Raw genomic sequence first — 15,795 nt, forward strand, 5'->3', positions numbered from 1 at the left:
TTTTTTCGTTATCCTTTGAAAATCTGGAAGGCATCATTCCCAGTTTATACTACTACGTATTGACTTCATCCCTCGGCTGCACGGTTTCATTTACTCCACGCAGGTGTTTTTCTCAAACCCAATCAATGCCACCGTGCGTTTTCTCAAACCCCAACCAATGCCACCGCGAGTACATGGTCGGGTACGGCGAGCATTTATCCTCCCACGGCCCCGCGGCGGGGCCCCGGCGAGCGAATTCAAACCACAGCCGAGCCAAGAGCAAAAACCGATGATGCCAAAAGGCCCCCCCCTCCCCATCGGGCCGGGCGACCCCCCTCCCCCGAACAAGGAGAGGGGAACAAAACAACGCCGCGGAAATGCGAAAGCGGAAAAACTTCTGGCCCCTGTCCTCCCTCCCCCCGAAGCGATAGATTGAAGAGGAATAGGGGCCGCGTCTCCTCTCCCCCCCCCCTCCACTCCGTCCACCACACCGCCTCGTCCGCCTCCTCCCCCGCCCCGCCCCGCCTCGCCTCCGTGGCCCGCTAAACCACAGCCGCGCTCGATCTAGGGTTTCCGCTCGTCGCGGCGCCAATGGCGGACGCGCGCGGGGGCTGGTCGTGGGACCTCCCCGGCTTCCAGCCGCCGACGCCGGCGGCCGGGACGCCGCTGGCGCCGCCCACCGCCATGCCCAGGGCGCCGCCGACGGCCATGGTGGCCCGCTCCTCCGAGGGGGCGCCCCGCGCGTCCGGCGCCATGCCCGTCGCCGACCGCCTCGACCAGCTCGCCGACAGCGTCCAGGTGCTTGCTCCGCTCTCGAGTTTCGGGTTGGGCGGTGCCTGCGGTGTCCGGTTCTATCGTTCTAGCTCGATTTTGTCGGGGTGATGGGATAAGCTGGTTTGCCGTTCCGGGCGGCATCGTTGGAGTGCGGGATGTTGCCGTGCGCTTCGCACCGGTTCCGCGAATATTTCCGCATTGGGTTACGTATATCCACGAATGAGCTGGCTGAGGTAGAGGATTTGGACGCATGTTGATGCAGTGCTGTGATTCCGCACTGTTTTTTGCTCCATTTGTTTGGGGGCCGTTAACGGAGGTTCTCTATTGGGTCTACAGCTCAAACTTGCAGTTTAGTTACATATACGGTGTATAATTTTTAAATTTATTTGATTGAAGAACCAAGTCTGGCTGTGCTCAACTAGTAATAATGCGTTGAATTGAGGAGACTATAGGTATATGCGGGGCAATGTGTTTCTGTTACTGGTGTTAGTTCAACATGAAACAGTACCATGGTGGGACGAGAGGCTCCAACATTGTATTCATTTAGTATGTTCGAGGACAAGATGACTGTTATGATTTTCCTTAATTTAGAGGAACTGAAATTACTCAACTGGAACCACATTGGGAGGCGGCGATTCCGTTACCTGCTCACTAGGAATGAGGAGTGCAAACAAACTTGAGCAGGATAATACTGTCGGGCTTTCAATATTTATCATAATTTTGCTTTCACATGAAAAATTCCAGGAAACTATTCTTGCTAATTGATACAAATACCAGAGCTATGATGATTATGTCAAATCAACATGATTTGATGTGCACGATAATATGTGTTCACTTCATGTTTTTCTCTTGTTCCTGCTTGTGTTGGTATTTGATCATTTCTTAAAACTCACTTTTATAAATTACACTTGTAGCTTGCTAGAGAGGACTGCTTGGAACTTAGACAAGAAGCTAGTGACCTTCTTGAGTATTCTAATGCAAAATTGGGCCGTGTCACTCGCTATCTTGGGTTTCTTGCAGATAGAACTCGGAAACTAGGTAAATTCAATCTCTCTTCATGGTGTTCAGTTAAGTATTAACCTCGTTTCCCCCTGTGTTAATGAGGGGGTCCTGTTTAATCATTTATAAACATCTAGTTGTTTATATTTTCCTTGCCCTTTAGGCTTGTTAATGTTAATGATGATAGTGGTTTTGCCGGGGTAGTTGGTACTGTGTTTTGAAGGCTCCTGGAATAAGCTATATGCTTGCAGTGAAATTTCTCTCATTGGCACATAGCGAGCATAATATGGCTGCCGGTGTCTGTAATATAATGATTCCCTGTTTATAAATTATGGGGTGGGTTATGTGCAACTCTTATATTCATGTACTCGCTCTCTGTTTTGAAAGAGCTGGGACGTATTGCAGTTATAGCGAATAGCACATATAAGTCCCTTAAGTAGTTAAGTACATTCTATAATCTTGTGACCACAAATAGTAACTGTATGAAGCCAGTGGTAATAAAATTATCCCCTGAGCATTAAAACGACATAACAAACTGACTTTGGATGTTGTTGGATCATATCATGTTCTAAGGACACTTTTCCCCCCCAATCACACAATGTACATAGTCAGAAGAGATAGAGAATCATGCTTTTTCATGCATTGCAACTTGCTCTGTTTTGTTATTCATCTATTTTTAATATAATTTCCATTGTTACCTGAGATTATATCTTTTGCTGCTGTAGATCAAGCTGCACTTGAAACTGAAACTAGAATCACTCCTTTGATTCATGAGAAGAAAAGGCTTTTCAATGACTTATTGACCTTGAAAGGTACTCTATTATGTTCTATACTGCCTGACTTACACACATGACTCATCTTTGTGTGTGGTGTCTTTTTAGCGTCAGTCATAATTATGAACACCTTTCAGGCAATGTCAAAGTATTCTGCCGTAGCAGACCATTATTCGAAGATGAGGGTTCATCAGCGGTCGAGTTTCCAGATGATTTTACTATCCGTGTAAACACTGGAGACGAGTCTCTTACAAACCCTAAGAAGGATTATGAGTTTGACAGGGTATATGGTCCCCACATCGGGCAAGGTAAGATTGATGATGGGCCATGCAGGATGCAATTAATAAGTGCCAGACTGCGCAAAACTTTGACAACATATTTTTGTAATATCTACAACTCTTACACTGATTCTGTCCTTCAAATGATTTCAAGGTGAACTTTTCCACGATGTTCAACCGTTTGTGCAGTCTGCCTTGGATGGGTACAATATCTCCATATTTGCGTATGGTCAAAGCCGCTCTGGAAAGACACATACACTGGTTTTCATCTACTCCGATGTGTTTATAATTGTTTTTCATGAAATTACACATTCTAAGTTACAGAATGTTTAGGTTGCATTGATGCCATTCTTGCTCCCTCTGAATTGTTTGCAAGAAATATACTATAAAAATAATAACATCTTGGTATGGCAAATATCTTTATTATGACAAGCCCATAGCACAGTGCATTATGAAAGGTACATGGAGCCTAACTTGGTTTTTCTTAAAGGTACATGCATTATGAAATCTGTCACCCTTTGAGTTCTTACGAGGTGCAATAGTCAAAGTCTATTTTATCAACCTGTGATTGTATGTTAGAATATATATATATATCTTATTCAATCATGTAACTCGTGTCTCCTAACAAAGAAAAAAAATGCAACCAATGTATTGAGAGCCATTAGAATGATGAGCGTCGATCACTTGTTCACAAAGGAATGCAACGACGCTTCTCAAACAGCACTATTATTTATAGCTTCAATGGCTAATTGTAATATTTTAGTGCACTTTTAGGGCAGCACCTGTTTCTCAGAATTACTTTATTGTTTGATAAGATCTGATCCCAGGTACTGCAAAACAAGACGTAGAAGCTTACATTCTTGCTATGCTCTTGACTGAATGTTTATTTAAATTCATAGATGCACTACTCTTTGACTGAAATTCCTATGCTTTCTTTTCAGGAAGGATCTAGCCATGATCGTGGTTTATATCTCCGATGCTTTGAGGAACTATTTGATCTTTCAAACTCAGATACTACTTCCACATCACACTTTAACTTCTATTTTACTGCCTGTGAACTCTACAATGATCAGGTACTAATACAATTCTGTCAGTGGAATTCTACCAATGATCACTTGGCTGTTGTTCCGTGTCAAGTGAATATGACTGCACTTTCCTTGTATAGTCGGTATCACAGCAGCCTAATTGCATCTGTTCGTTTCGCACAGGTCCGGGATTTGCTGTCAGAATCTAGAAGCACAGCTCTGAAAGCCCGCATGGGTGTGCAAGAATCCTTCGTGGAACTTGTGCAGGAGAAGGTTGAAAATCCATTGGAATTTTCTGGAGCTCTAAAGACAGCACTTCAAAACCAATCTGTACATTCGACGAAGGCCATCGTATCTCACCTGTATGTCAATAAGTGCTATTGTCTCCCTCCATCCATACCCCATAACATTGTTTTTTTCTAGGTCAAATATCTTTTTTGTGATGCAATGATGAATGTAATATCTAGTTTGTACTCCCTAGTACATTTGTCAGATAAATCTTTAAAAAGGGCATTATTTCTTGGTGGCGCATTAATCCTTTTTCTGGTACTTAATGTCTCAGTCATAGGTTTTGAATATTTAAATCTTCATTGGTGCCTATTTGAAGATGAAACGGACTATTATTTGGTGGTCTGGGTTCATTACTTTTGAAGAAACTTAATATTGCCTTCTCTATTGTTGCTCCCTGCTCTTGCCATTGTAACTATGAAACTTTTTGTCACAAGCCACTGTTTGGATATTTTTTTAATTTTTATTTTCATTCACGGCACTAACTTTTCTAAGGAGTACTAAAAAATATTCCTTTTATTTTCAGGATTATTACCATCCATATACACTACAGAAATTATGTAACAGGAGAACATCTGTACAGTAAGCTTTCTCTAGTAGATTTGCCAGCTAGCGAATGCCTTCTTGAGGAGGATGCCAATAGAGATAATGTAACAGACTGTTTGCACGTCTCAAAGTCACTTTCTGCGTAAGTAGCATGACTCTTGTGTTCCTTGTTTTCTGTTTAGTCTGATCATTTCCTCATTGGTGATTTGATTGTCAGTGGCCTATCTCAATGGCGCATATTCATTTCTTGTTAATGCATTTATGTTTTTCCTTTTATTTAATATAAAAGTGCTCTCAATTTTGTTATGCATAGGTTGGGTGATGCTCTGGCCTCTTTAAGTGCAAAGAAAGAGCCTGTTCTGTCTGGGAATTCAAGACTTATACAAATCTTAGCTGACTCTCTTGGTAAATAGTTTCTTTCTCCATAAGGGTCTAATTATTTTTTGTCCTAAGTGCAATATAGTCTGTTCCTGGTTGGTTGCAACCAAAGTGCTAACGGAGGGTGTATCCATCTGATGCCCCCTTTCATACGTCCGTACCCCCCAAAAAGAAATATGAAACAATTTGTTTTTAGGAGATTGTAGGGCAAAATCAATGTGCCATGCTTCATAATTTTGATACAAATAATCCACATGATAAGAACACAAAATACTAACTACTCCTAAGAATTTGTAATAAAAGATGAAATATAATTAATATTAAGTGAAGTATATCTTATACTCTCATCTGTTTTTGTTCTCACAGTTTCTACTGAGTTTAATTACGTAGTTTAAAATGATGTAAGGCCATATGAGATCCTTACCATCTTAACCTTTAATAGAATTTTTCATGTTTGCATAATTGCAATTTGGAAAGTGTAGTACCACAATAACATGTTTGATAATGCATGGTTGATTCATGGAAATGGAAATGCATCTGCTTCGTAAAAATCAGAGTCTGTTACCCATCCTTTGGTGATCCAAGCCCCCCTTCTATGTTTGACACATTAAGAAAATAAGAAATGGTAATGCATGTGAAATCAACATATGATGGAAAAACACTAGTAGCTTTTATGCCCTATTACTCTTATTGACCAATGCAATTACCTGATGCTACCATTCATATGGTATAACTAGGAAAAGAGTGATTAGATACTTGCGGTAAGGTGACCTAAGACGAGCACCAACCGCCCTGACGCCTAAGCGCCTAAAGCGGGCATAATTGTAAGGCGCTGCTTATAAACAATGCGATACTTATAAGATTTTCTAGGGTCCATGTATATTTGTCTATCCGAACACAGGCCGAAGGGAAAATGGTTCCCTTTATATAGCATAAAACAGATGTAGTAAGACCAAAAGGAAGCTTCCACCTCCTACCAATACCATTCTTAGTTTTACGTTTCTTCGTTCGTGCAGGAAGCAGCTCGAAGATTTTGTTGGTTGTGCATGTAAGTCCAAGTGCTTCAAATTTGTCTAGAACTTTGCCCACACTCAGTTTTTCGGCCAGAGCAAGAAATGCTGAATTGAGCCTTGGAAATCGTGATACCATCAAGAAATGGAGAGATGTGGTATGGGTTTGATCGATATTTGCATGGTCCCATTTTAACTCTTATAGCCATTTAACCATGTTTCTATTTTATTCATAGGCTAATGATTCACGTAAAGAATTGCATGAGAAAGAAAAGGAGGTTTCGGACTTGAGACAAGAAGTTTTAGGGTTGAAACTTTCTCTCTCAGAGGCCAATGACCAATGCACACTGCTCTTCAACGAAGTGCAGAAGGCATGGAGAGTTTCTTCTACACTACAAACTGACCTGAAGGTCAATACTACCCATACTACTGCTCTGAATCAAACTAATGCCAAGCTAAATACAGTCAATTATGACCATTTGGACAGTTATTTTACTGAGGCCCCTGTTGTTTGATTAAAAAAATGTGTGTCCAAATAAATATTATTTAAGAGTGCATGCACATGAACATTTATATCTTTGACACTAATATTGACAAAAAGTTTAGTTTTGTAGTTATATTATTAGTAATTTGTCATCAGAGGTACTTGGATATCATAGTATCTTCTACAACTTTTAGTAACAGCCAGTAAAAATGTAATGGTCAAATGTGTGTGTATTTGGCCATTGTCTGAAATAACATCTATTGAGAACATACAGGGCGATTCGTGCGTTTCTAGTTTTAATGTATCCTAGTCCTGGGATGATTAATTCCAACTTTATGTGGAAAAGCTACAGTAATGCTGATGGTGCATCTCTGTTTAATCTTCAGTAATTGATGTTGATGGTGCATCTCTGTTCAATCTTCAGTAATTTATGTTGCTAATATATCATTCAGATGTTATTCCAGGATGCACTAACTCGTAAGTGTAGTTCAGTTCACTGATTACGAGTCGAAGGACTAGTCGAGACTAGTCGATGGACTAGTCCATGAGTCGCAACTGTGGTGTCGACTGCGAATCTTGTGTAGACTAATTCGATGAGTCGAGCGGTCGAGAGACTAGTCTACGACTAGTCTAGACTAGTCCTGCTGTCTGAGTCGCTCGACTCAAATTTGGGAGGGGGAAATTGGAGAGCGAGCTATGAGAACAAGCAGCCTGGACGAGGCCACCGCCAGCACCCACTGACCCGCCGTCGGGACGGCGGATGGCGAAGCAAGGCGCGGCAGCTGGCCGGAGCTCGTGCTCGGGCGGCGGCCATGGCCGTGCCCCGTAGGCGCGTGCGGCCCTGCCACAAAGAGAGGGGGAGAGAAAGAGAGGAGAAGAGAAGAGGCACGGCGGTGGTCGGTGGGCTCGCCGGCGGCGGTGGCTGGAGGCGCGGGTCGCGCGCGCGCGTGCTTTTGTGCGTGATGGCGCAGGCGGCGGCGACGGGATCGATCGGGAGCTAGGGTTACAGAGGCTGGGATGGGAAGTAGGCTAAGTAGGCTGGCTACTTGGGCCCAAATGGGCCAGCTGGGGGTGGCGTGCTGAGCGGCACTGGGCTAGGCCTGGCGAGCGTTGGCTAGCACTGCTGGTTTTATTGTATCTGTTGTAATGTGTTGTACAGTTTACTACTCCATACTGCTACTAGGTATTAGTAGTTGACTACTACAGTACTTTGTCGACTAGTCTAGCACTAGTCTAAGACTAGTCCGATTAGTCTATGAGTCTCAACCTCGGAACGACTCAACGACTTGTCGACTCGTAATCCTTGGTTCAGTTATAATCTTTTGGATACTCAACCTGCAGTCTTGTAGTATTAAACATTGAAGGTGATTGACATTTTTGTTGTTCTTATCTATCGCAGTCTGAAAATTTAATGCTCGCTGACAAGCACAAGATTGAGAAAGAACAGAACAATCAGCTAAGGGACCAGATTTCTCGTCTTTTGGAAGTTGAGCAAGAGCAGAAAATTAAGATGCATGAACGCGATTTAACAATTCAATCGCTACAGGTTAAATGTTAATATGTTTGCTTATTATCAACAATCTATATTTGTCAAATTAGATAGGGCAGAATTTTGTTTCAGTATTGATGCTTATACTATTTCTTCTTGAAATTATTTTGTCTCCCTTTTCAAAAAAATTCTCTTGATTAATGCTATTGTTTTTTTTGCGGGTGAGATTAATGCTATTGTTAATATGTTCACTAAAAAAGCTAGTCATGTTTTGTGTTGTGTATGATTCTTTCACTCAATTTAGCAGTGGCTTTTGATGTATAGTCTTGGACCCTGTAAATATGTAAAGCAACAACCTTCAAAATGGTGGTGCATTTCTATTTAGCATGTGTTGGCTCCATGAAAAAATATCTATGGCGTGTGGTAGCTTCTTACAGTGCAGCCATAAAAATTCATGCTGCAAGATAATGCATTTTTTTAGCATTTGATAGCTTCTTACAGTGCAGCCATAAAAATTCATGCTGCAAGATAATGCATTTTTTTAGCATTCCACTCACGTATAATGGTATAAGTATATGCAACAGAGTGCGGTTCATCCTTGGGTTTTTATTCACCATGCCATCATCATGTAGATGTTTTTGGACTCTCATTCTGGCTATACCATGTTTCAACTTCACTAACATTCTCCCCGCAAAAAAAAAAAACTTCATTAACATTCTCTTTTGCCCAACTAAATTGTATCATAATTTGGCATCTAATCTGGTTCTTCCTTTCCTAATCTGGCCATAAGGGACTATAATGTGATTACGACCAGCTTGTCTGTCACACTATTCAATAGTAGTGTATAGCTACCCGAGTTTTACTATTTGTGCATCTGCTGGTGAGATTTGAGTGTTAACTGACGTAGTATGGTTAGAAAGCCAACTTTTTTATATATTCGAATACCCACTTGTATTTTGCATGCTTATTTTGTTCCTACAATTTACAGGCAAAACTTAAGTCCATTGAGTCTCAACTTAATGACGCTCTGAACTCTAGTGATGCAAGATCAACAATTGGATCTGAATCTGCTTCAGTTATTTCAACCCCAAAGATGATGGAATCAACCGCTGAGTCATCATCAGTGACCAAAAGGCTTGAAGAGGAGTTAGCAAAGAGGGATGCCCTTATTGAGGTATTGATACTTTAATTATCTTTCATCACCAAGTATTATTTGTTCCACCTCATGCAAATGTGAGATTTTTGCTTGAATTATATACTTACGTAATTACAAAAAATTACCTCAAGTTTGAGTACGCGACTAATTAGTGGTGTCTCTGGACTTCTTTTACCAGTTCTTTCCCACCCACTGATAGCAACTAATAATGTAATTTTAATTGGTCAAACTGATCGTCGTTTGAGCAACGAGCGCTCTCACTGTCAATTTCAAAGGCATTTGCATTCAGCTTAGGAGTTTCCATCCTACCTGCACAAGGTGCAAATTTGAGAAGACAGTTTTATAGAACACTGTTGGTTGTTTGTATTCATGTTCTCATGCATAATAAAGCAAGATTATATATAAAAAGGATCTTAAAGCTATACTTATTTATCATGGATCTGATTTCTATACTCAGATTAGGAGACCTGCTAGCTTAGTGCTAACAACTCTATTGGTATCATGTACCACCTGATGTTCAACACCAATTTTTGACGAGACTTGTTTGCATCCAGTTAAATTGTATGCACTACTTTTGGAGTTCTGTGTGTTATGATGGGCGTGTATGATTTCTCTATTCTTTATATTTATTTAAGCCAAGACAAGTCAAGCTTCTGGTTCCTTCGGTTTTATGAACCGTTGGCCTTCATTTTCTGCGCTTTAATTAATGTCTTACTTTTGAAACATTGCCTTGATTAATGTAGAAACTGCATGAGGAGAATGAGAAGCTCTTCGACAGACTTACAGAGAAATCGGGATTAGCAAGCTCTCCTCAGGTGTCCTTGAATACCTTCACTTTATTCAACTGTTGGGCCCTTTTTTATTCAGTTTGTCCCATTTACTGGACTCCTTTAGTGCTTGTGAAAAGGTCTAAAGATAAGTCATTTCTGGCACTTTGTCTTGTCTGTCCCTTGATGCTGCAGTGCATGTTCAGGCATTTTTGCACCCCACAAGGGACCAAAATTCTACTTTCTTCAATCTGCACGTGTGGCTTTGCGAGTGATGATCATGATCCTCCATTCCTTATGGTGTGATGATTTTTTTTATCCATCTACCTTGGAATGACCTGGGAATGTGACATTTGTGTGTATATCTTACTTGCCTATTGTTCCTTCTTCCCTTTTCCACTTTAAGTTAGAATTAATACGAACTGTTAACTGCATATCTTCTAACTGCCCTCACTTGTCCTTTATAATAGAGAGCTTGTTCAACGTAGCAAATGCAGAAACTCCACATGAGTTTATAACTTCACCATTCTTGTTTTGTTCTCAATGTCTTTCAGTGTACTGTGTCAACGTGAGCTGTGCCAAGAAGCTTTTATTTTATATAAGTACTCATTGATAGCATTTCTCTTTATGATCTGTCAGTAACTCTATTTTGCAAATAGTTTAGAAAAGCTGTGTTTGCAAATTTTGCTATAAAGCTTATAATGTTCTCATGCAGTAATATTTGTCTGTAGGCTCCAAGTCCATCTTCAAACCAAGTAACTAATGCTCAGGGAAGGGATATAGGCAGGTAAATGCTACTATGCATACATGTGCAATCAGTCAATCTCACTGTTTTTTGCAATAAAAAAAGTATCCGACCATGTTCCATTTACAACTGTATTTGCAGGAGCAACAGTGCCAAAACTCAATCACCAGATGTATTTCCAGCAACAATGTCTCAGGACAAAACTGGAAACAGTGGAGCTATAGTGAAATCAAGCAATGAGTTAGCAAAAACTACACCTGCTGGGGAGTACCTGACTTCGGCACTGATGGATTTTGATCCTAACCACTTTGAGGGATTTGCTGCAATAGCTGATGGTGCAAATAAGCTTTTGATGCTGGTCAGTACTGCTAAATTAACAGAAAATATTTGCATTGTACCTATAAGAGTTCTATTCTTCTATTGTTATAAGCTGGTTTTGCATATTTATCATTTCATTGTTGTTTTGTTATGGTCACCGGCCATCCACTAAAGCTATGACCCATTCAGAACGTCCAGTTCCATCAGATGGTCATTGGACTGTTAGGTGATTTATGGGATCGGAGAGGATATGAAAATCCAGTACCTGTCAGGATGCTGCTGTGTAGTTGGTTGTTGATGCCTGTTCTCATCTTACTAGGCTGTATGTGGCACTAACTGGAACAACTCTGTACAGAAGTTGGATGGGTACGGTCTGTCCAAGTTGTGAATTTGTTTTGATTTTGATCTTTTGATGTCCAATGCATTTTGTCCCTAATTTGTCTAGGTAGAAGAATGGTGCCGATTGGTTAGAGTTGATGCGAATCACCACAAAATCCAGTTTAGTATAATATGTCCAAAGCCCTACATGCCCAAAACCCTACTTTGACAGCTGCCTACATTTTGCATGACAAGCAGATACTACCATCCCATTTTCATATTCAGCGCAGTGATGCTAGTCATTGTTTTCTTTCTTTCATGGGAATATCTAGAGATTGTGATGTGCTGTGTGGTTTCTTGATTAAGTGGCCAGGCGTTCATATGGGATTTTTATACAGTTCCTTGATTTGAGCACTATGTCTGAGGTCTGAAATCCTCAGCCTTTTTTAACTGTTTATTATAGGCTACATTAGGTATGTGAAAGCCTAGTCTGTTTCAGTTTCATGGTATTCCTGTCATAGTAAATGTTGATTTCCATTCATGAGCGACTATGTAATTATGATATGCTTCCAGGTATTGGCTGCAGTTATCAAAGCGGGTGCTGCTAGGGAGCATGAGATACTTGCCGAGATCCGAGATGCTGTCTTCTCGTTCATTCGCAAAATGGAACCAAGAAAAGTTATGGATACCATGCTAGTTTCAAGGGTCCGGATATTATACATTAGATCTTTGCTTGCTAGGTCCCCAGAACTTCAGTCCATCAAGGTGCAATGTCGCTGTCTTGCTTTTATCTATTATATTATTTTAAGCCAAGAGGCCCCATCCTTTTGTACTAAATGGGTTAGGGTATTTGTCCATTTGTTCCTTCTTCAAGGTTTCTCCAATTGAACGTTTTCTGGAGAAATCAAATAGTACTAGTCGGAGCAGAGGTTCTAGCAGGGGAAGTAGTCCTGGCAGGTCTCCTGGTTACCACCATGATCATGGTTCACGGGTTGCCTTAATGGATGAAAATGTGCATGGTTTCAAGGTTAACATTAAACAGGAAAAGAAATCAAAATTCTCCTCGATTGTTCTGAAGCTTCGTGGGATTGAGGAGGTATGTCTTGTTCTCCTTTAGCTGTTGCAGAAGTAGCACTCCCACTGAAAATTGCTTGCATATGTTACTGTTAGATCTATTTCATTTTGGATATATCTGCGGTTCTGATGGGGTCCCTATGCTTTATTGCTTGCATGGTCACTTAAGTACAGATTTTTGGTCATCATAGTGATGCTAATATGTCAGGCTAGGACATGTTATGCTGATATATTGCCACTGAATGATCTGAAGGGCTTGCCGTGCTTCTAGATGTTTTACCTATTTGAATATGTGCTAGCATTTAGTAATTGGTATTAGTGCTACATTTGACAGGAGACTTGGAGACAACATGTCACTGGAGGAAAGCTTCGGGAAATTACCGAGGAAGCGAAGGCTTTTGCGATTGGAAACAAAGCCTTGGCTGCTCTTTTTGTTCACACACCTGCTGGTGAATTACAACGCCAAATCCGAGCATGGCTTGCAGAGAACTTTGATTTTCTATCTGTAACTGGTGGAGATGTTGCTGGAGGAACTACTGGGCAACTTGAATTGTTATCTACCGCTATCATGGATGGATGGATGGCTGGCCTTGGTACAGCGCAGCCCCCAAGCACTGATGCTCTAGGCCAGCTGTTATCTGAGTACAGCAAGCGTGTTTACACATCACAGCTACAACACTTGAAGGTTTTATTTACCCGTCTCACGTTCTGGTCTAACAAATCCAGTACAATTGTTTCTCTTATCCTTCGTAATATTGCAGGACATAGCTGGCACATTGGCAACAGAGGAGGCTGATGATCCTGTTCATGTCAGTAAGCTGCGCTCTGCTCTGGAGTCCGTCGATCATAAAAGAAGAAAGGTGCCTGTAGCTCCCTCACAAAATTTACTTTCATGTGTTGCACTTGGTACACTTCACTTGATGGACTTCTCAAATTTATGAATGAAGTGCGTAAACATGATCTGTGGTTCAAATTTTGGTGATGGAATAAGTTTCTCTCTGCCTGCTCTTTACTAAAAATATTTTTAACTCACTAAGCAAGTCCTGGGGTTCACGTTGATGTATGATGAAGTCACGTTTCCACACTCCTTTTGTAGCTTCGTACATTTGAACTATTTAAGTTGACACTTTTACTTGTGGCATCTCACCCTTGTCATACTCTTACCAGATCATGCAACAAATGCGGATTGATACTGCCTTGTTAACCAAAGAAGAAGGTGGTTCACCTATCCGGAATCCTCCAACTGCTGCTGAAGATGCACGATTAGCATCTCTCATATCTCTAGACAACATCTTAAAGCAAGTCAAGGTCTGATGCTAATCATTTGTGCCTATATTTGTTTTGCCTTTTATGTTTTATACTGAGAGACATGTTTTCTAACACCATACTTGTTCATTTTTGGACATCAGGAAGTAATTAAACAAAGCTCTACAAGACCATTACGAAAATCGAAAAAGAAAGCATTGCTAGAATCATTGGATGACCTCTTGGCACAGATGCCTTCTCTTCTTGACATTGATCATCCATGTGCTCAGAAGCAGATCACGGATGCACGCAATGCTGTAGAGGTATGTACATAGTATCTCATAATCTTTGCCCTGAATGATAGAGTAGTACTTATATTTACATAGTATTACCTCCGTCCCAAAAAGCTTGTAAAACGTGTCTAGATACATCCATATCTAGATAAATCTAATACAAGCTTTTTGGGACGGAGGGAGTATCTGATAATCTATGCCCTGAAGAAAGAGTATGATTTATTGATTTTTGACCCCTCAAATAGAAATGGGGTTATGATAAAAAGATGAAGGATTTTGTTTCTTTGCAAGACAGTTCTCTCTAAATCGTACTAGATCTCTTTTGTAACAGGAGGTTTAGTAACTTCTGACTTGCAAAATTTCAACTTTATATTTAGGTTAACTAATCATTACTCTCTTTGGGTTTCTGTACATACACTAGGATGAGGGCCACCTTTACATTTTGCAATCTAGTATGAATCCCAGCTGATTGGTTGTGGTAGTCATGAATTGTTAAGACAATTGTTTTTCTTTTTTCAATATAGCTTATGCATTGCGAGATAGGGTCTAGCTTATATGAATCCCAGGAGACAGAGGGAGTAGATCTCTTTTGTAACAGGAGGTTTAGTAACTTCTGACTTGCAAAATTTCAACTTTATATTTAGGTTAACTAATCATTACTCTCTTTGGGTTTCTGTACATACACTAGGATGTGGACCACCTTTACATTTTGCAATCTAGTATGAATCCCAGCTGATTGGTTGTGGTAGTCATGAATTGTTAAGACACAATTGTTTTTCTTTTTTCAATATAGCTTATGCATTGCGAGATAGGGTCTAGCTTATATGAATCCCAGCTGACGGCTCACTTGTCATGCCAAGGCCCAAACACCAAGTCTCAGTTATATTCCATTAACTTTAGCTGATGCAACACTAACATGTATGTGTACAGTCACTGCAAGAAGACCCCGATGATCCTGCCCCTGACCCCAACTTGAATTCCAACACGCTGGGAGAGAGCGAAGTTTCACAGTGGAACGTATTGCAGTTTAACACCGGAACGACAGCACCTTTCATCATAAAATGCGGAGCAAATTCGAGCTGTGAACTGGTTATCAAGGCTGATCAACGAGTCCAGGAACCTAAAGGTGGCGAGGTAATCCGCGTTGTTCCAAGACCATCTGTTCTTGCAGAGATGGGCTTTGAGGAAATGAAAGGCGTGTTTGAGCAATTGCCGGAAGCAGTCAGCTTGCTTGCCCTTGCACGATCCGCCGATGGCACAAGAGCCAGGTATTCTAGACTGTACAGAACTTTAGCTAGCAAAGTGCCTGCCTTGAAAGAGATTGTTGCAGAGATGGAGAGAGGTGGTGTTTTCAAGGATGTCAGATCATAGTGTTAGTTCATTTTGTAGAGTTATATGTAATGTTGTATATGGAGCCATTTGAGGGCATCCCATGTAGTAACTTTTTTTGTTTACACCATGAGCAAGCCTATGTTGTAGCATTGTCTTGGGTTAAGAGAGCTCATCTTTTCTCTCTGCCTGCCACCTCTGGATGGTCAATGATTCAAAATACATGGTTGTTGTAGTTCATGGATGCCCTTGTAATCTTAATTCTGCCTCTCTTTACGTACTGCTGAAAGGCATAGCTTCGACAGTTTGACAATTAACGAAGCCTAGCATGGGAACATCTCACAAGCCATTCGGCCATTTCAGCTGAGGTGTCTGTCCGACTTGTACTATTCTGTTATTTTCATGATTTTTTAGTATTTTACCATCTAAATCACCCACCAAATCCATAAAATGCAGAAGATGTGGCAAATTGGTTTGTCTTGGAAGGTCCCAGTGTCAAGTAAAGCTAGTAGATTCCCTGCAAAAAA

At 40.9% G+C, this 15,795-nt stretch overlaps 1 protein-coding gene across 1 annotated transcript; it reads left to right on the forward strand.

The window, feature by feature from the left end:
* The first annotated feature begins 396 nt into the window (after positions 1-396).
* LOC123155026 (kinesin-like protein KIN-14L) lies at positions 397-15,508 on the forward strand. Its single transcript, XM_044573604.1, has 23 exons — positions 397-777; positions 1,668-1,791; positions 2,478-2,564; positions 2,663-2,833; positions 2,958-3,064; positions 3,745-3,876; positions 4,012-4,190; positions 4,643-4,804; positions 4,976-5,067; positions 6,057-6,208; positions 6,287-6,460; positions 7,934-8,080; positions 9,012-9,197; positions 9,923-9,994; positions 10,678-10,733; positions 10,833-11,049; positions 11,901-12,092; positions 12,202-12,423; positions 12,736-13,086; positions 13,163-13,261; positions 13,569-13,709; positions 13,811-13,969; positions 14,870-15,508. The coding sequence occupies exons 1-23, from the start codon at positions 571-573 to the stop codon at positions 15,308-15,310; spliced, it is 3,870 nt and encodes a 1,289-aa protein (XP_044429539.1). The 5' UTR covers positions 397-570; the 3' UTR covers positions 15,311-15,508.
* Positions 15,509-15,795: the final 287 nt, after the last annotated feature.

The sequence above is a fragment of the Triticum aestivum genome, chromosome 7A (genome assembly GCF_018294505.1).
Source record: "Triticum aestivum cultivar Chinese Spring chromosome 7A, IWGSC CS RefSeq v2.1, whole genome shotgun sequence".
Classification (NCBI taxonomy): Eukaryota; Viridiplantae; Streptophyta; class Magnoliopsida; order Poales; family Poaceae; genus Triticum; species Triticum aestivum.

What these genes read in the sequence shown, in the direction of transcription:
- LOC123155026 (XM_044573604.1), top strand. Translation starts at nt 571, where the DNA reads ATGGCGGACGCGCGCGGGGGCTGGTCGTGGGACCTCCCCGGCTTCCAG. An exon ending in CAGGGAAGGGATATAGGCAG is followed by an intron (nt 10,734 to 10,832) that starts GTAAATGCTACT and finishes CTGTATTTGCAG; the next exon opens with GAGCAACAGTGCCAAAACTC. An exon ending in CAAATAAGCTTTTGATGCTG is followed by an intron (nt 11,050 to 11,900) that starts GTCAGTACTGCT and finishes ATATGCTTCCAG; the next exon opens with GTATTGGCTGCAGTTATCAA.